The sequence below is a fragment of the Lotus japonicus genome, chromosome 5 (genome assembly GCF_012489685.1).
Source record: "Lotus japonicus ecotype B-129 chromosome 5, LjGifu_v1.2".
Taxonomy (NCBI): Eukaryota; Viridiplantae; Streptophyta; class Magnoliopsida; order Fabales; family Fabaceae; genus Lotus; species Lotus japonicus.
In genome coordinates, this window is record NC_080045.1 from 51,190,665 (window position 1) to 51,212,194 (window position 21,530).

The window sequence follows — 21,530 nt, forward strand, 5'->3', positions numbered from 1 at the left end:
GGGAAGGGTGAAAGAATGAAGATCTTGGGGAATGTGGTGGAGAGGTGGTTTGTGCAGCTGGTTGGGATTCAGGAATAGGAGTGAGGGGATTTGAGGAGTGTTTGAGCATGGCAGATATAGGGAGTGCATCAAATAAATTCAAATCATCATCAGAAGCAAGTGCAGGCTTACTTGAATGTGCTGATGATCTAGTCACTCTGGCAGGAGGTTCAGTCCTTCTGACCACTTCAGCAGCTGGTTCCACCCGAGTAGGCTTCACCACGATTCTGACCTGCTTCTTCTTCTTCTTAGGAGGACCATCCTCATTATCACTATCATCACCATCATCAGGCTTTCTCTTCTTCTTTTTGACCAGAGGGACATCGGATTCCTCAGAAGATTCGTCCAGTATCATCTTCCTCTGAGCTTTCTTCTTGGGAGGAGAAGGAAACTCTGGAGCTGGCGGCAGTCTGCTGACGAAATCATCAAGATCAATTTCGAATCCTTGAGCCCTTAGGTCATCAACATAGCACCTGATGGCGTCAGGATTGTCTGCCTGAGTCCACAGAGGATAGTCATTCAGAGGCATCCTTCTGCTTCTGATCTCAGAAGATGTGTCTTCACGAGCAGGAGCAATCTTCTTCTGGACCAAACCCATCTTCTTCAGAGAATTTGCAGTGAAGACATCACTGACCATGGTGCTCAGATCCTCTACACATCCAGCATTGACCAGATCTTGCACCAGGTTGCTTTCAATGAGAAAGTCTGAGAGCAGTCTCCCAAAGGGGATATATTTGATGGCTGACTTGATGGAGGCAGTGGTGCGAGACTTCCGGATGCATTCCTTCAAGTAGGAGAACAGGAAGTAGGGAAGGCAGATCTTCTTCTGGTCTTGGATGAAGAACAACATCACCTTCTGATTGAAGTTGATGTAGTCTGGAGAACTGCCCTTTGGTCTCTGGTTTATGCAGTGTAGCAAAATTTTGTGCCAGATCCTGAGCTTGGGATGAAGGTCCATCACCTTGTAACTCGTCTTGCCCGGTTTGAAAGTGGTGTACAGGGCCTGGTTGATTGTGTCCTTGGTGCTGGGTTTCAGCTTCGATTCCGTGAGTTGGAAACGATACCCATAAGCAGTGTCTGCACCCAGCAAGTTCACGAAGGACTTCTCCGTGATGATGATCTTTCTTCCAAGAATATGAGATACCACCTGAGTATCATCGCAGTCGGCGTGCTTCCAGAATTCCTTTACCAGTCTATCATACACCGGTCCTCGAAGTCTGTTGAAGTAATTTCCCCAACCTTGAGCTTGGACTTCAGGACGAAGATCATACCCATTTGTAGCCAGGTTGTCGAGGTCGAATCTCCATTCTGCCAGGACTTGGAGTTCCTCAGGAGCATATACACAGTGAACGGCACAGCCCCGTTCTGCAATTGGAAGAATCTGCTCTTGAGCTTGACCTTGATCTGGTGTCGGATTCTCAGGGCCCCTTTGACCCGTTGCTAGACCAACTACCATGTGAGGGAACTGAGGTGCATCTGCAGTAGATCTTCTGGTTTGACTCACCATCTTTGAAGCGGTTGAAGGTTTGAGGTAGAAGATGAAGGTTGAAAGATGAAGAGAGATCGAGAGAGAAATCGAGAAAAGCGGTTTTGAAAAGCAGAGAGAGCGAGAGTAAAAACCGGAAGTGAAAGAGATCGTGTGTGTATAGTGGGTTTTAACAAATAACCGTTGTTGATTCAAAAAGCACTTTAAGATCAACGGTTGAAAATTAAAGATAGATAGTAACCGTAAAATACACAAATCACACACAGGAGAGAAGCATATCTACACGCAATCATAACAGACTGTCACACGGGCACAAGGAACTATGCATCAGAAATACTGACACACGTGTTGTTGTCTCAGCTTCAGAGTCAGTACCAGTGGGTACACACACTCTGATTGAGTTACCTTCTGGACTAGACATCTTCTGATCAAGAAGTATCATAGTCAGAGGTTCTGATTCATCTTCACTCTGGACAAAAGTCCATGTTTAGATTTTTCAGAATAAAATTAAATCTATCCTCTGCTAAGGGCTTTGTAAAGATATCTGCCCATTGATGGTCAGTATCAACAAACTTCAGAAGAAGTACGCCCTTCTGTACATAATCTCTAATAAAGTGATACTTTACCTCAATGTGCTTTGCCCTTGAATGCAAGATAGGATTCTTACTCAATGAGATTGCAGCAGTGTTATCACAATAGATTGGGATATTGCTCTCAAGGATCTGATAATCCTCCAGCTGATGTTTCATCCAGAGCATCTGAGTGCTGCATATTGCTGCTGAGATATATTCTGCCTCTGCAGTTGATAGTGCAATGGTTGATTGCCTCTTGCTTGCCCATGAGACTAGATTGCTTCCCAGAAATTGACAATTTCCAGAAGTACTTTTTCTCTCTGTTCTATCTCCAACATAATCAGCATCACAGTAACCTGAAAGCTTATACTCTGATGTTTTCTTATACATCAAGCCAAGGTTAGTGGTGCCTTTCAGATACCTTAGGATCCTCTTAACAGCAGTTAAGTGGGTTTCCCTTGGATCTGATTGGAAACGAGCACATAAGTGAACACTAAATAATATGTCTAGCCTAGATGCAGTTAAGTATAGAAGTGAACCTATCATGCCATGATAGAGCTTCTGACATAGTTTACCACTTTTATCTTCTTTCTCCAGAATGCATGTAGGATGCATTGGAGTCTTGGCCACTGTAGATTCCAGCATATTGAACTTCTTCAGAAGTTCTTTAGTGTACTTGCTCTGATGGATATTTCCTTCTGGTGTTTGATCAACTTGTATTCCCAGAAAGTACTTTAATTCTCCCATCATACTCATCTCAAATTCAGCCTGCATCATCTCAGAAAATTCTTTGCATAGAGATTGATTAGCAGAACCAAATATAATATCATCAACGTAAATTTGCACAATTAAGATATCATCTTTATAAGTCTTGCAAAAAAGAGTTGTATCTACTTTACCCCTTACAAACTCATTCTCCAGAAGGAATGAGCTAAGTCTCTCATACCATGCTCTGAGACCTTGCTTCAGACCGTAGAGTGATTTCTTCAATTTGAACACATGGTCTGGTTTCTTCTCATCTTCAAAACCTGGGGGTTGATGAACATAGACTTCCTCTGAGATATAACCATTTAGGAAGGCACTCTTTACGTCCATCTGATGTAGAACTATGTTGTGATTTACTGAGAAAGAGATCAACAGTCTGATTGCCTCCAGTCTTGCTACTGGAGCAAATGTTTCAGTGTAGTCTATTCCTTCCTGCTGGCTGTAGCCTTGAGCAACTAGCCTTGCCTTGTTTCTGACTACATCTCCTTTCTCATTCAGCTTGTTTCTGAATACCCACTTCGTTCCAATAACATGGACACTCTCAGGCTTCTTCACTAAGCTCCAAACATCGTTCTTGGAAAATTGATTCAGTTCTTCTTCCATGGCCAGAATCCAATCCTTGTCCTGAAGAGCTTCATCTATGGACTTGGGTTCAATTAAGGACACCAATCCTTTCAGACTGAGCAAGGTCTCTTCAGAGGGTCTGAAGGCAGATCTGGTTCTGACTGGTTCGTCTTTGTTGCCCAGAATCAATTCCTTAGAGTGAGCTGTAGTGATTCTGCTCTTCTTCAGAGTTTGTGAGTTAGAGGGACCAGCTTCTTCCTCTGGTTCATCTTCCTCTGGCTCATCTTCCTCTGGAGCTTTGCCTTTGTCAGAAACATTAATGCTTAAATCTGCAAACTTTTCAACTAGCTTTGACTGGTCAGAGTCAAGCTTATCGTCAAATCTAACATGAATAGATTCTTCAATAGTCTTAGCATCAGTATTATAAAATCTAAAACCTTTAGATCTCTCAGAGTAACCGAGTAATAGACACTTAGAAGACTTAGCATCAAATTTATGCAATCTATCCTTAGTATTGAGAACATAACAAACACAGCCAAAAGGATGAAAATAAGAAATGTTGGGTTTTATGTTCTTCCACAATTCATAAGGAGTCTTATTCAGAATTGGTCTCACAGAGATTCTGTTCTGAATGTAACATGCTGTATTTACTGCCTCTGCCCAAAAGTGCTTAGCCATGCCAGTTTCTTGGAGCATGGTTCTAGCCATCTCCTGAAGAGTTCTGTTCTTCCTCTCAACAACACCATTTTGTTGAGGAGTTCTGGGACAAGAGAAATCATGTGCAATTCCATAGGAATCAAACAGACTCTCAAACTTGTCATTCTCAAACTCTCCACCATGGTCACTTCTGACACGCACAATCCTACAAGCCTTCTCGTTTTGCACTTGAGCAATGAAGGTAGAGAACACAGCATGAGACTCATCCTTGCGGGTTAGAAACTTTACCCATGTCCAGCGGCTATAGTCATCAACGATAACCATCCCATATCTCTTGCCACCTATAGACTCAGTTTTCACTGGTCCAAAAAGGTCGATATGCAGAAGTTCCAACGGCCTTGAGGTTGAGACAACATTCTTTGCCTTGAAAGGGACTTTTGTGAATTTGCCTTTCTGACATGCTTCACAAAGAGCGTCTGAAGCGAACTTCAGATTGGGTAAGCCCCTGACAAGGTTTAGCTTGCTCAGCTGAGAAATCTTTCTCATACTGGCATGCCCTAACCGTCTATGCCATACCCACTGCTCTTCATTAACAGACAGAAGGCACTTCACATTCTGAGCCTCCAACTCAGATAATCTGATCTTATAGATGTTGTTCTTCCTCTTGCTGTTAAACAGAACAGAGCCATCGATCTGACTTACAGCCCGGCAGGACTTTTGATTGAATATAACATCATAACCCTTGTCAGCTAATTGACTTATAGACAATAAGTTATGTGTTAAGCCGTCTACCAATAACACATTATCAATGCATGGACTACTATCTACACAAATAATACCAGTACCAACAATTTTACCCTTTTCATTTCCTCCAAAGCCAACTTCACCTCCAGGCTTAAGTTTCAGCTCTCGGAACATACGCCTTTCTCCCGTCATGTGACGCGAGCATCCACTGTCCAGATACCATGATTGGTGTTTCAATGGAGCTATCAAGGATATCTGCAACATAGATAATCTTGTCCTTAGGTACCCACTTTCTGGGTCCTCTCTTGTTAGTTACCCCAGAGGTTCTGATCACCTTGGGTGTCTCAACATGATATTTTAAAGGAATATTTGCATGATATTTAGTCATAGAGAAGGATCCCTTTTTAAGAGGGGTTTTAGCGACTTTAGCAGGTACAGGATCAGGCAATATGGTACCAGAGGGAACAAAGCATTCATACAAGGATTTAGCTTTAGACACAGAGGGCTCATTTCTAATTGGTTTAGAATAGCCAATGCCATGCATTCCATTTCTGCTTACGCCATAGATCATTGAAGCCATTAAGCTTCTATCCACGCTTTTAGCTAGGAATCTTTGAAAAGACTTTTCATACTTAGATTCATTTCTACAATCAGAGGCATCACAGGCAACAATTTCTTCTAACTTAGCAATCTGGTTCTTAAGCACAGAGTTAGAATTGATCAAAGCATGATTATCATTTTTCAAATCAGAAATAATTTTCTCATGTTCAGAAGGAGTTTTGGAAACAGCAGATAAGTTCTTTTTCAGCTTCTTATGCTTAGACAATAAGGAGTTATACTTATCCATGATATCAGACAATGCATGTTTCAGTTCAGAGGTAGAGAAAGAAGCGAATACTTCATTTTCATCGTCTGAGTTAGGATCTCCTTCTGATTCTGAGTCAGAGTCAACAACTTCCTTTGACTCTGCTTCCTTGTCTTTGACAATAGCCATGAGTCCTTGGACTTCACCATCAGAGTCAACATCCTCTGACTCTGATTCATCAAATGTCACCATCAGACTCTTCTTCGTCTTGAAGTGCTTCTTTGGCTTCTTGTCCTTATTCAATCTTGGACAGTCACTTTTGTAGTGCCCTGATTCTTTGCACTCAAAGCATGTGACTTCCTTAAGCGAGGACTTCTTCTGACCTGAGGATTCAGACTTTCCTCTTGCCTTTCCAGAGCCTTTGTATTTGCTCTGCCTGTGCTTCCAGATGCGATTGAGTCTCTTGGAGATCAGAGTCAGCTCATCTTCATCAGAATCTTCTGATGCTTCTTCAGATTCCTCTTCTTCAGCTTGAAGAGCTTTTGACTTCTCAACCTTAGCCTTTTCAGATTTGGATTTCAAGGCTATGGACTTTTTCCTCAGATCTTGCATCTCTGAGCGCTTCAGCTCATGGCATTTCAAAATGCTGATGAGTTCTTCTAAACTCATATTCTCAACGTCTCTCGTGAGCTCTATTGAAGTCACCAAAGGCATCCAACTTTCAGGAAGACACCTGATGACCCTTATGACATGATCTTTTGTTGTGTAGCTCTTGTTGAGAGGTCGTATGCCAGCTACAAGCAACTGAAATCTGGAGAACATTTCTTCAATGGACTCATTTGGCTCCATGATGAAGGATTCATACTTTTGGATCAAAGACAATGCCTTTGATTCTTTGACTTTCTTGTTTCCTTCATGAGACATCTTCAGAGATTCGAAAATGCCTTTTGCAAACTCACGATCTGTAATCTTCTGGTACTCTTCATAGGAAATAGCACTTAGAAGAATTGCTCTTGCTTTGTGATGTTGTGAGTACAGCTTCTTTTGATCTGCAGTCATCTCTGACCTTAGGATCTTCTTGCCATCTGCATCAACTGGACGCTCGTAGCCATCCACAATAATATCCCAGAGATCTGCATCGAAACCCAGAAAGAAACTTTCCAGTATATCTTTCCAATATTCGAACCTTTGACCGTCGAACATAGGAGGCTTTGCATTGTAACCATCTCTTTGAGTTTCACTGGTGGTGGCAGCCATTGTTTTTCACACCGGCCCGGATCACTGAACACTGTTAGGTGTGGTAATCAGAACTTGCGCTCTGATACCAATTGAAGGTACGAAAAACGGTAGAAAGGGGGGGGTTTGAATAACGTTTTCAGTATAAAACTTCCACCTTAAAGATTTTGACAAATCTTTCGAGAACTTAAGTGCTAAAGATAAGAGATAGAAAAGCACACAAGGATTTTATCCTGCTTCACTTGATAAATCATTCAAGCTACTCCAGTCCACCCGTTAAGGTGAATTCTTCCTTCTTAGAATGAAGGCAATCCACTAATCAGGTAAGAGTTACAACTGCACTTGAAACCTACAAGTGACTAACAATTACACTGACTTAGCTCACACTAAGATTCACTCTCTTAGTCTTCTCTAGGATCCGATCAACCTTGATCTCCTAAAGGAACTAAACAAACTGTTTATCAAAGAATTGTTTACAAGAGATTTGCTTCTAAAAAGCTAATAGTAAACTCAATGAATTTCAGATGAAAGAAAACTTAGAAGATTTTGAATATGTCTTGCGTATGTGAATGCTTCTAGCCGTTTCTTTCAGTCTTCAGCCTCTTTATATACTCCAAGGATTAGGGTTGAGCGATGCATGGGAAATGCTACCGTTGGAGGGCAGTTCTGGAAAATCCAGCTTCTGCTGTGGCTGAGAACGTTAGGTAGGTCGTCAGGAAGGTACAGTAGCTTTTGTACTTGGATAGCGACGCGACCTTTAAACCTAGGAGACTTCTGATCAGGGGAATGCTTCGTATTGGAACTTGTGAAGCCGGTTGATCAGAGTCAGAGGGAAAGCACAGATCCTCTGACCATTGTATCTTCTGATTCTGAACTCAGAGGGAAGAACATGGCCTTCAGAGTTTCTTGCTTCTGGACTTCAGAGTTTCCACTATTCAGCTTCTGGATCTTCAGAGTCTTCTACACCATCAGAACATCTGAGCCTTCAGTGTTTCTTGGTTATCAGACTTTCTGGATCTTCAGAACTTCTAGTGACTGAGTCCTCATCAGAGTTTGTATAACTTCAGAACTTCTGAAGCTTTTCCACTGTTCATACTGAACATGGTGAATGCGAAAGCGTTGCTTGGGTCACTCTTTATACACAGTGCTTCTGATTTGTGTGAGATTGAGTTGAGGTCAGAACCTGCAAATAGCACACTCAGACAAACACGTTAGAGTACCACAATTGTTCATATCAAAAGGTTAACTTGTAATCATCAAAACATAGAGTTGTACTACTAGATCAAAACTTGATCTTACAACATGATGAAGACATTTCGACTCATTACTCGAGTCTCATGTCTTGGGGGCATGTGGACTGGGCGGGACATAAAGAAGATTATGTCCCGCCCAAAATAAACAATAAACCATTGAAGATAGCCATGGCGGGAAGTGCGACACAACGAGCTTCATTGCCCTCCCTTAGATGATGGACCCACAAGCCAGCTGGAAGATTCCTTTGGATTTGTCTTATATGTACAGGGATTTTGGCCCTGATTGTCAGGCCCAAATATAGGAAAGATCCATATCATGACCACCCCCTCTATAAAAGGGGAGGTCATCCACTTGTACGAAACCAACTTTTTCAGCATTAATGAGAATATTCCTTTTATGATAGTTTTTCTATTTTAGTGCTCTGCTAGGGTTTACTTTCTGTCATTCTTTTACGTAAGCTTGCCCTAGTACAGAACAAAATCCATCAGGCCCAGGGGCCTTGTTGCCATCACAGGATTTAAGAACATTCCAAATCTCCTCCTCAGTGAAAGCAGCCTCCAAAGATCTCCTCTCCATGGGGTTAATTCTGGCTAAATTGTTGCACCTGATTTTAGGTCTCTGTTTGTCCTCCCTCGTGAAGAAAGACTTGAAATGGTTTAGAATCGCTGCTTTAATCTGGTTTGGCTCATGAATCGTGTTGCCCTCCACGACCAGCTTCGAGATATTTTTTCTGTATTGTCTCTTCTTGCTAATCGAGTGAAAGAACGCTGAGTTCTTGTCCCCCTCTTTTAACCACTTTAGCCTGGATTTTTGGCGCCATTTGACCTCTTCTACACGATATTCTTGCCATAAACCATTTAAGATGTCAAACCTCTTCTTTCTGAGATCCAAAGACGAGCCATCAATTTCTAGATTCACCATCACCCTTTGCAAGTCACTTTCCAGTGATTTGATTTTGTCTCCCACTCCCAACCTGCCACTGTTGAAGTGCACCACCAATCTTGAACAAGCTTCTCAAAGTCTTTTTCCAAAAGCCAATTGTTGTAAAACATGAATGGTTTGGGTCCATAATTGACGGCCCCCAGGCACAGTATTACTGGACGGTGGTCGGACAATCCCCAGTCTTCTACTGATTGTCGAATTCCATCAAACCTATTCATAAAATCTTCACTGAATAACCATCTATCCAACCGGCTCCATGTTCCTTCATTGCTGCCACTGTACCATGTGAATTGGGGACTTTGAGTAGGTATATCAATGAGATTGGTATTTACCAAGAAGTTTCTTCCAAGTTCAAAATGGCATTAAAGTCACCCCCCAGAGCAACTGAACAATTACAATTGGAGACTGTGATTTCCAATCTAGCAAAGAATGGTCCTTTTTCTATTTCCGCATTCGGTCTATAGATGTTGCCTATCAAATATGCATCTGTTCCAGCAGTAAATTTACCTTGTACACCCAGGAATCTGTCTTCCTTTATTACATTTTCTACCGTAAAAGATGAAGGTTTCCACATGGTTACTAACCCCCCTGCTGTCCCAACTGCCGGTGCGAACTCAAAATTGTAATTAAGGGCTTTGGCAAAATTTTCAATTACCTTTGATCTGATTCCTTCAATTTTTGTTTCTTGGAGAAGCACAAATTCTGGTTTGAGTCTCTTTATAGCTTCTTTGACTGATTTTCTCTTCTCAGCAGCTCCCAAACCTCTTACGTTCCAAGAGACCCACCGTCTTTCCATCCTCACTCAGGATCGAGAGATGATGTCCAGCTCCTCTTCAATTCCAATATAGAGAAATTTTTAAAAAAATATTTTTTTATGTAGATACTAATCTAAAATAGAGAAATAAATATAAACTATATCTCAATGAGATAAGACTAATAATAAACTAATATAACAAATAACAATAAAACAAAACAAAATCTTCTGTGAGTGACATCTCATTAAATTGGCTTGGGAATTAATCTGGGAGCGACACATCATTAAATTGGCCTGAGAATTAATCTGGGAGCGACACCTCATCGAATTGACCTGATGAGAGTTCTTCTTTTCTAATATATATTGACTACATCATCTTATTAATAAATTCTGTTATTAAAAAAATTGAAATAGATGAAAGATGAAGAGAGATTTACAAATAAAATTCAGGGTATATATATATATATATATATATATATATATATATATATATATATATATATATATATATATATATATATATATATATAGGGAGCGTATCAGGTGAGAGGAGATGTCTATTATGAGAGATGAGAGCATTAAATAGTATGCGTTGGATTGAAATCAACGGTCCAGATTTGTTATTTTATAAAAAAGTTCACGGGCCCTTCCCTGTTCTCCTCTTCTCTCTCCCGCACTCTCTACACTGCGCTTCAATCCTTCTCCACCACTGCTTCTGATTCTCCACCGCAGCAGCCTCCCAGCAACTTCTGGTCATGAATTGGTGCATCAAACTTCATGAATTGCTCAGTTTCTGCACCAACCAAACAAACAAGATAGATAGGAATAGGTTCATATCATAATCATCAGAATTCATACATAGGAGATCTTAATTGAATCAATTTTGTTCGTGTTTACTGAACTTGAATGTCAATGGCGTCCTTATCCCTCTCATCACCACCAATCCACCATCTCTCTCCTCCGCACACCACAATGCTATCCTACGCACCACCACCCCCAAACCAAGTCACCAACATCATCAGCGTCCCCACCTCCAAGCGCACCGAGGAGAGGCGCGATTCCTCGGCATCCCGCTCTCCGTCATCGACGATAGCCCCCGCCTCGATCTCGCCATCGGCGGCGCACACAGTGGAGAAGCTTTTGGGGTGACATGTAAGCAGATCTGAGGAATTGGGATGAGGGGATAAGTTAACTCAGTGGGTTGAAAAATTAGCATACAGAAGAGGAACATATAAGTGTTTGAACTCAAATTAAATTTTAACCGTTGACATTGATCAAAGGGCTATTATTAAATAATCTCATCTCTCACAATAAACAACTCCTCTCACCTGATATGCTCTATATATATATATATATATATATATATATATATATATATATATATATATATATATATATATATGAGTAGGACTCAGTTTACACCCCTTTAAATCTTACACACTTACACTCAATCTAAACCATTCATCTTAATTAAATCTAACGCTTCCCGTATAAACGATTTAATGAGTCACGTGACATTTTGACCATGACTCGCTCGCAAGAAGAGTTTGGCAGACACAGGTGTTCTCCCGCTTCCATGGTTGGGGACTTGGGAGTTGAGATGGAGAATATCACCGTCTTTCCCGTGCTCCACTTGTTTTTACACTCCTAGATCTAATGGACCCTTTTCCCTTTCTAATTGCGCTGTTCTTACTTTCCATTTTCCATTTTGTTAATTTCAATCAACAAGGTTTCAATTGTTGAATAAAAGATCAAGATTCAATTTATCAATTTGAAGCCCGTGGATGCGGTGATGGCAATTGGCAAGCCGGTGAGCATGATTCTCTGGTACACAACAAAGAAAGATTGGTAGCGATTCAGGGGAAATTGATGGTCACGTGTTTACTCAATTAAAATAAGCTAGGTCCATCCGATTTAAATAAAATGAATGGTTTAGATTGAGTGTAAGAGTGTAAAATTTAAAGGGTGTAAACGGAGTCCTCCTCTATATATATATATATATATTAACGAGATAAGATAACAACCTTTTTTTTTCTGGATGAATTAACATAATTATCTCAATTTGAATTTAAAATTTTAAGATACTCCTAATTGGAACAGAATAATTTGTTACTAAATAATACACATATCAATATATAAGTAACCAACATCACATCCTCATTCAATCCATACTTGAAAGTTGTGAGTTCCGTTCTTGACTAATAAACAGAGGTGTAATTTAAGTTTGATAGTTGTGAGTTCCGTTCTTGACTAATAAACAGAGGTGTAATTTAAGTTTGATTCATATATATGGGTTCGACATTGCTTATCCAAAATTTTATATATATATATATATATATATATATATATACTAGTATCTTTTACCCGTGCGTTGCACGGGGCATTATTTTTTATTTTATACTGTATTTTTTAATGATTTTTTTAAAATTATTTATTCGTAAGTAAAGGAGAATTTTTTTTTTGTGATAATTAGATTTTTTGTCGAATTATTAATTTATCTTTTTGATTGTGTTTTTTTTTGTCGTAGGTTTTTTTATGAGTGTATTTGATTTTTTTATTTGTGTTGTTTGTTCTTTTTTATCTAATTGATGCTTCTGATTTATTCTTTTAATATAGCAATTTTATTTTACTTTACAGATAGAAGAAGTCTTTTTTATTTGTAAGATCTTATTTAATATTATGTTTGTCTTTTTTAGTTTCATAACTCATATGAAATAAATAATAATATACTTATTTAAAATAATTTTTTGAAGTTAATAGTAGAAAACTATAGACTAATTAATATTAATGGACGAAGTTCAAAGAGAAATATATAGGGGAGTTTTTTTTTATTGAATGGAGGAAGTTTATTGCAGCTCAAATCATGGTGCGCAATTAGCCTTAGTTTAGCGGAGGATGTTTCATGGGTTTTGGTAATTGGGTCTTTAGGGAGTCTTTTGAGGATTTCTGAGGACATTTAGATAGGTTTGTATAGACTTTGGGTATCTTGGGTTGGTTGTTATATTTTTTGGGGTTCTTTTTGTATTTGCTGACTTTTGCTCCATTTGGAGGAGGGTGTATATCATGTCAATTTCCTCATAATATAGTTATTGCTTTCGAAAAAAAAGTTAATTGTTAGTATTAATTATTACTTGATTAATTTAACAAATTTAAACTAATAAAGTGTGTCTTATGGAATTCCCTAAGTTTTAATGTTAATTTTTTCCTATGAAATTTCATAACTCACATAAAGTCAATAATCTATGTGCTTAAATACAAATTTTGTACTTTGTTAGTATTAGATTTTACTATTCTTATCAAGAAATTAAGTATTTGTAAAAAATAAATAATTCATAGTTTTTTATTTGGTTACAAATAATTCATAATTTGTTAATATTAAACCTAATATAAAATAGGATGAAATCAAGTTAAACTCGTCTAAATAAAATTTCCACAATCTAAGTAAATTTGGACCTTCCCATTTTTTTTAGAAAAAAATCAGAGAAGTAGTAAGCTATAAATACTTATTTATGGAAATCGACATCTAAAAGTTAGGTCATAAGAAAGCTTGCATATATGCAATATGAATTTTGGAGATTGTGAGTATCTGTGACTATTGAGGAGAACGATGCAAGAGTAAAATAATGACGAATAGAAAAAAATAGTAAAAATCAAAATAGTATTAGGGCAATTCATTTAAGGATGCAATGTTAGAGGTTAAGTCATATGGATTATTGTTGTTTAGAAGATGCAATTAGTTGTCTTGTGGTATTATATGTCCTTTCTTTTAATAAATAAATTAGCACTATAAACATTGATTTCTTCAGAGATGATCGACTACATGAAAATGATGTCAACTATATTAAATAGTACAAAATCATATTTTGTAGTAGGATTAGTGTCACTTGTAGCATCTTCAGTTTTTGAGATGCCTATTTAAGTAATCTTGTATTTGTGCTTTGTGACTCTAAATTTCCTAGCAGATGCTTGAACCATAAAATTTTGAATCGCATAAACTTGTCCTACAAATAGTATGTCACTAAACTGTGGCATTTGCACTCTGGTTTTTCAAAATGAAAAACTACAATTTTAAAAATTCACGTTTGTTATGGTAACAATAAAAAGTTTGAATTAGGTACCATGAAAGTGGGGAAAACAAAGAAATCAAAATACCTATTCAATGATTAAGAGCAGTTCAATACTATTAACAATTTGAGGTTTTTTTAAATCTCTTGTTTCCCCCACATGGAGCACACGAACTTTAATCTTCCATTCGATCTTTCCTGCGAAAATATTTGGTACCTTGTGCGAAGTTTGAGTCATCCTACATAACAAAAAGTTGAGCAAATCAAAGAGAACATAATTTTTTAGGTGTTTCAATTTTACATGATGGAATCAAGTTGAAGATCATCATGAAATAAAAAAGCATGTTATAACACATGTAAACATTTTAGGATAGTACATCAATAGTTAGTCGTTGGATATATGTTCTTCGTAAAATGTCTTGAATCTTGAGCCTTTTAGAAAATAAAAACAAATACCTCAGCAAAGCATATGTGACACATGTTGAATGAGTATTGACACTTATTTATATAATTGTAGGTAAAAAGGTTAGTGATATTTGTTTTTTCTTTTGGTAAGATCTTATTTAGTATTCAGATACATTTTTAAATTTCATAACTTATATAAAATAAATAATAATAAATTTATTTATAATAATTTTGAATTAATAGTAGAAGTCTATAGAATGACATTGAAGAAGGAAGTTCACAATGAAGGGATATGAGTTTTTTTTAAGTTTATTATTAATATTAATTATTGGCTGATTAATATTTCAACAATTCTAAACCAATAATTTGTGTCTTATGGAATTCACAACTAATATCATATTTAATATTAATTTTGACCTATGACATTCCATAACTCATATAAATTAAATAATAATAAATTTATTTAAAATAATTTTTAGCTTAATAGTATAAAGTTATATACTAACATTGATGAAGGAAGTTCAAGGGGAATATTGAACGACTAAGATTAAAAGTCTGCTGAATATCCAACGGTTCTGAAAACTCACATATGAAATAATATGTATAAAATTGTAAATACCCCCTTGTTCATACTACCCTTCCGATACATAGTTGAATTATTTTGAAAAAAAAAACATTTTTTTGCATATTGAACTCGAAGTGTCATGCTATTACTACTTAATATTCATACGGCGCATGCATGGTCTTTCATTTTTTCTCGGAAAAAAAAAAGAATCATTGGCACCAAGAGTGAGTGAATGCGAGGCGTTTGGTAATCTTTCCGCATGCCAAAATAAAAGATCCCATTGAAGCGGTTAATCTCATGCATACTGTATGTACATCCGACTGTACAAATTGCATAATATCATAAATAGCTATTCCGGAGATTACCCATCTTTCGAAAGAATTAATAAATAGATACAAATGAAACTTTTCTAACTTTTCCCACTCGCTTCAAATTGCCTTTGTATCTTTTATAAGCAAAAAAAAAAATCATGAAGAACAACCCATTCATAAGCAATTTAATTTTTAAAAAATTCAAAATTTAAACATAGTATCCAGCTATGGGTTCAAATATTATTTGATGAACTCACCAACTAAAAGTAAATGACTCAACAGATATCCCATAAAATTGTTGCACAAAAACGGCCGTAACTATCCTCAAGCGATTTTTTTCTTAAAACACAATTGTGAATTTGAGCTTTTTTCTCCCACCTGGAATTACATGGATCCTTCTTTGAAAAATACTTCTTTCACCTACAATATCATAATCTGACATCCAATTTAAGAAATAACTCATAATTAATTAAACCAATCTGAATAAAACAAAAATGAAAGAAAATCATAATCACTTAAAAATATGAATAAAACAAAAATGAAACCAAAGAAATAACATTGACATTATCACAGCCTCCCAAGAGAAGAAGACCTTGAGGGAAAACATATTATTGAGTTAGGAAATTGAAAATAATCAAATGACTAAAGCAAAGTGACTGAGTCATACCTTCATGTTGAAATCGACTCAGATTTGCGGAGGGCGGGTAGAATTGTGTTTCTCTATTGTGTGTGTGCTTTGATGTGAGGAAAGCTTGTTGAAGAGATTTTATAGGGTGATAGTTGAAGTTGAAGAGGTAGGTGATAAATGATCAGGTGGAACTTGAGAAGGTAGAAAATGAAGAAACAATGTCAACCTATTTGATCTTAGGAATGCCCATTAAAAACAAAGTAAATTTGTTGGATGGTGGAAAGATTGTTGAAGCCCAAAAGGTTCATGAGAATGTGTAACGGTTGAATGTGGAAGAGGAAGAGGCTAGGAAGAGGAATTAAACGATCAAGATTGAAAGTAATAGATGGCCAAGATTTCATCTTTGATTATTATACTGAGATTTACTGAAATATCCATGAGTAAACTCTAGTTTATGTACAATGATTTATTGAATTCCTGTTTTACCCTCCAAGTTGCCAAGACTTTCCCTTTATATATAGTATAGATAGATAGATAGATAGATAGATAGATAGATAGATAGATAGATAGATAGATAGATAAATAGATAGATGGATTTGAAAAATCGAATAGCCTTTCAAATATTTAGTCAAAATATATTTCCTATTCCCTTAGGGACCATGTGTCAGCACAATCTGGTCTTGAACTTCTCATCATCACTACTACTCACTGAGCTCAACTCTTCTTTTGAAATCATCTTCCGCTTTCCTTTTCCTTCTCTAAAGCTTCTGAGCTTTGATCTCAATGCTCTAAGTTTCTTTTTAGTGATTTCAAGCTGTTTGAGTGCAAGATGTTAGAATTTGGACTTAATATGAGTTGAATGTTACGTGATATAAAACCAAAGGAAAAAGATAAAACCAATCTATTATAATATATAATTTCTTAAGCGCAAGATATTATGCTAACACATCAACAATTTGACTCCAAATACTATTTTCACAACAACTTTTTTGGTAATGTGTCAATTTGAACAGTATCCCAACCTTTTAAATACCTTTGATATTCACTCTTGTTATATTGGCTTGTGTAATTCATGGGAAATATTTTTTAAAACAACTAAAATATAATTTTGTAATAATTTATTTTAAATATAATTTATATGATTGGTTTAAAATGAAATAAATAAATATAATATAAATATAAAATACTTTTAGATTAAATTTAATGTGTAACGATAATTGTTACGAAAGCAATGTAATATTATATTGAGAAGAACTAAAATAATAATAAAAAATGTAATGTTATAATAGATGTTTACAATACACTGATATAGTTAAATCATTGAATCGTTATGATCATACAATATATTTTAAATTTAGTTAATGTTTTATGTAAAATAATCAATAAAATAAGAATCTATGATTAAAAATCATTTTCATAATTATATAACACTATACAGAATATGAGAGAAAATGAAAATAATATGACTCTCACGAGCCAAGTCACAAGTCCCTGTTCGGCCGCCTGACTTATTTCCACCCCTAGTTGCACGAACAGATACTAATTGTTCTGGGAATGAGCATTGAAGATAAGGATAGTACCTAGAGAGTGGAAGAATGTGTTAGAGAGAGAATGAGAATGAGAGAGAGAGTGCTGAATTTCGTATGCTATTTATTAAATGAGCTAAAAGTCCCTTACAATTGATGTTCACCTCCTATTTATAGAACTTGGGTACTACCTATTGGGCCAATTGGGCCTCCGAAGTTGAGGCCCATCTTGAGGCCAGGCTCTCGCCTTTGGGCGGGCCGAACCCTGGGCGTCGCCCCTCTAGGGGCTCGCCCAGTCCACTAGTCCACAAGACACCGAGCTCGAAGTATGAGAGCTAAGTGTGTCTTTTAAATGCTTTTACACGCATCCTGTGGTGTGCTGGAATCTAAGCTGCCAACATGGCTTAAGGACAAAAGAAGAAAACTACACCGCCGACATGGCGTAAGCGAAAGGAAACAAGCATCTTTAATCGCCCAGTCCACTGGTCTTGGCGAGCAACCCAAACCGGCAAGTCCACAAGTCCACTGGCGGCGGGAACGATTGCTTTGTACTGACGATGAGTTGGAGTAGGCGAGCGTCTTTCGTTCGGCGAGCCAAGTGACAGGTGTTAGTCATGTACTGATCATCCAAGTGTTGGCTGGAGATGCCCTTGGCGGGCGGCTAAACTTTACTGGCGACACCATTTGTTAGGCGATGGCATTTAGTCTTCATGGCGGCGAGGCCTTTCGCGCTTTCCCTTGTTTCAAAAACCTTTCAAATCTCTAACTGCTCCATGTGATACGTCAGTTACGTCAGTTTTCCCCTTTCTCCGCAACCGTCACCTCACTCCTCATAACTGTCCAATCATGCGCAGTAACTCCCCATCACACGCGACCCACTTCCCAAAAACCATCATGACCTCCAGCCTTCCACACGCGTCCACCACGCGTCACCTTTCCAACTTCCCCCCTTGCCTATAAAAACCCTTTTCCCCTACAATCATCCCTTTCCGAAACCTCTCTTTACTTCTCTTATCGCTTACCAAGATCCCTCTTCCAACTTCCGCTCTGGTGCCGTCGCCTTTCACCCTTTCCGCTACCCACTCTTCACGCCCTTACCCGGTGAGTCCTTGTTCCCTTATCTCTGCATCTTATCTCTACTTATCTTTCCTTTTCCCTCACTTAGTTGTCAAAAATGGCTTCAAACCCTAACTCCCCTAATCACATCTCTTCTTCTTCTGAGAATGACCCCGACTCTACCGCAGCCGGCGGCCTCCGTCTAGAGGTCCCGGAGATTCCCCAGTACCGAACGAAAACCTTTGCAACCCTGCCCCTTCCAGTCCAGATAGCACCCTCCCACGAAGCGATAGACCAACCCTCCGTTTTCCAGGATAGGGAGCCTATCGTGGAATTCGTGAGCAGCCTTGGTGGTTTATCTGACGATGATGAAATAAACGACAAACTCAGGATTTGGCCCTGCAGTGCTGAGGACCGCCCCTGGCTTCATAGGGCCAACGGCGATGTGAAAAGATCCCATTTTTTCTTTGTTTATGAGTATATGTTTGGCGAGCTTGGAGTCAGGCTTCCTTTCTCGCCCTTCGTTCAAACCGTCCTCCGCGATATCAATGCGGCTCCTTGTCAACTCCATCCCAACGCCTGGGCCTTCATCCGGTGCTTTGAGATCTTGTGCGCCGCTGTTGGCACCGCCCCATCTCCCACCAGCTTCTTCTACCTCTACGATGTTGACCCCAAGTCTATCAAAAATAAAGGATGGATCTCCCTAAAGGCCCGAGCCGGCCGTAAGTGCCTGAGCCCTCATAAGAGTAACGCGAAGTCCTCCTTCGCCCGGCGATATTTTCGCGTGGCGGTTCACCCCGCCTATCCTGAGGCTTTCACCCTTAGGGACGAGACTGCCCTTTTTCCCCTTTACTGGACGGAGAAGCCCAATGGGATTACCGACCCTTCGGAAGAATCTTTGTCTCTCAATGACAAAACCTTTTTGAACCTCCTCGCCCCGCTTCCTGTCCTTGACTGCTCAACAGTCCTTGAGGGCGCTCGCCTCTCAAGGACACCCAAATACTTAGGTCACATAATTTATTTTTACCATCGCCATTTCTCTTCTCACCCCTTATGTCGCTACTGACCCTCTTTTTTCTTTTGTTTATTGTTGCAGAAGATATGAACTTCACCAACGCCGAGCTCTTGAAAGCCCGTGAGAGGAAAATGGCCCGCTTTTCCCCGAAGTTCAACACTGAGGGCGACGGGAAAAAACGGGGCGGTGCTGAGAACCAAGCCGAGGGCGCTCAGGCCCCCAAGAGGAGGAGATTAGTCAAAGGCTCCTCCGCCAGCTCCTCCAACCCCAGCGCTCAACCCACCGCCGCCGCTGTGGCCAAAGGCAAGAAAGCTGCCACCACCGCTGCCATTGCAAGCTCCAAGTCTCCAACTGACGGGACGAGCCAACTCCCTGCCGCCGAAGCTTCCGCCGCCGCGGCCACTGAGCCTGTCACTGTCACAGCCCTCGATTCTGCTGCCGCTGGTACAACCACCGGTGCCGCCTCCAAGTCTGCCACTATAGGCGCCACAACAACAACCGCTGACCAGTCATCAACTGCTGGCATAAGCGCCACAGCCACCGCCACATGCTCCAATGCTGCCGCCGGGGAGAAAGAGAGAGAAACAGAAAAAGAAAACCCAAAGTCTCCCCCGCGCCAAGTCACACCTCCTAGCCCGCCTCCCACGAACGATGAACGTTCCTTGTCTCCCCCGCCTCGCCAAGAAGAAAGACCCTCTCCCGACGCCGCCACTACTTTCGAGGCAGCCCAGATTGAGCAAGCCCCTGGTAACAGAGGTGGTTCTTCTAGCCACTTCAACATGCTACCCAATGCTATTGAGCCCTCAGAGTTCTTGCTCATTGGCCTCAACCGCGACGCCATAGAAAAAGAAGTGTTGAGCCGAGGCATTAACGAGACCAAGGAGGAGACCCTTGCCCGTCTTCTACGCGCTGGGTGCATCTTCGCCCACGCGTTTGACAACTTCAACTCCGCAGCTGCTGAAGCTGAACGGTTGAAGGCTGAGAGCGCTCAGCACCAAGAAGCCGCTGCCGCTTCGACAAACTGGTGGCGCAGGCGGGAAAGGAAAAAGTTCACGCCGACAAGTTGATTGGCACGGCGGGAAACAGGATCGGCGAGCTGGAAGACCATCTGAAGCTGATGAAGGAAGAGGCGGACGGCTTTGATGCAAGCCTACAAGCTTGTAAAAAAGAAAAAGATCAAGTAGAGAAAGACTTGGCCGCCAAAGGCGAGGCGCTGGCCGCCAAGGAGTTAGAGCTTGAAACATTGGGCGCTGAACTGGAGCTAGCAAAGAAGGCGCTGGCGGAGCAGGAGAAAAAGTCGGCTGAGTCTTTGGCTTTGGTGAAGGCAGATCTGGAGGCGATGCGGGCTACCTCTGAAGAGATCAAGAAGGCGAACGAGGCTCATGGAGCTACCCTCGTCGCGAAAGATGCTGAGATTACTTCCCATCTTGCGAGGATCAAAGAGCTAGAGGGCGAGCTATCAGTGGAGAAAGCCAAAGCCACTGAGGCGAGGGAACAAGCCGCCGACATTGCCTATGACTATCGCGAACGGGGCTTCTACCTCGCCAAGGACCAGGCTCAACACTTGTTCCCGAATCTTCATTTTAGCGCCATGTGAATAATGAAAGAAATCACTGCTGAAGGATTGGTTGGTCCTGATGATCCTCCTTTGATTGACCAACACCTCTGGACCGCAACTGAAGAGGAAGAAGAAGAAGAAATAGGAGAAAGAAATGATGAATAGTGTAATTTTAATTTTTACCTAACCTTTACCGCCATTGCTTTCACATCGCCTTTATATACTTTGTAAATCTAATTGAATGATTGTTAGGTTTAGGCGATTGTTGAATGATTGTTCTCGCCGTAAACCCTTTTGTTCGTCACTTCGCGAATCGCCGCATTCTTATTGTTAAAAAATTTAAGAATGAATTTCATAGTTAAACGCCCCGACGCACCGGAGTAATAAAATACTCAACATCCTGAGTGGCTAAGCACTCGTTTTCCACCTTATTCATTCGCCGACCTTATATCTTGCGCTACTTTTCACGCGTCATGTGATTGAATTACGCCTAACGATTTCGTGCATTAATTTTAACTAGGGCTTGTTGCTTGAAATTTCTCCGTCAAGACTTTAAACATTTTCCACAAAGGGATAAATGGCCT

The 21,530-nt window shown here is 39.6% G+C and overlaps 2 protein-coding genes across 2 annotated transcripts in view; one reads left to right on the top strand and one right to left on the bottom strand.

Moving 5' to 3' along the window:
* The window catches only part of LOC130719736 (uncharacterized), a 39,998-nt gene extending 30,955 nt beyond the window's left edge, over positions 1-9,043 (bottom strand). Inside the window, exon 1 of the mRNA XM_057570345.1 lies at positions 8,586-9,043. Within this exon, the coding sequence (XP_057426328.1) occupies positions 8,586-9,043 (458 nt within the window). The remainder of the gene's footprint in view (positions 1-8,585) is intronic.
* A 2,567-nt stretch (positions 9,044-11,610) lies between these two features.
* LOC130719737 (uncharacterized) lies at positions 11,611-20,455 on the top strand. Its single transcript, XM_057570346.1, has 2 exons — positions 11,611-11,628; positions 19,604-20,455. The coding sequence occupies exons 1-2, from the start codon at positions 11,611-11,613 to the stop codon at positions 20,453-20,455; spliced, it is 870 nt and encodes a 289-aa protein (XP_057426329.1).
* The last annotated feature ends 1,075 nt before the right edge of the window (positions 20,456-21,530 follow it).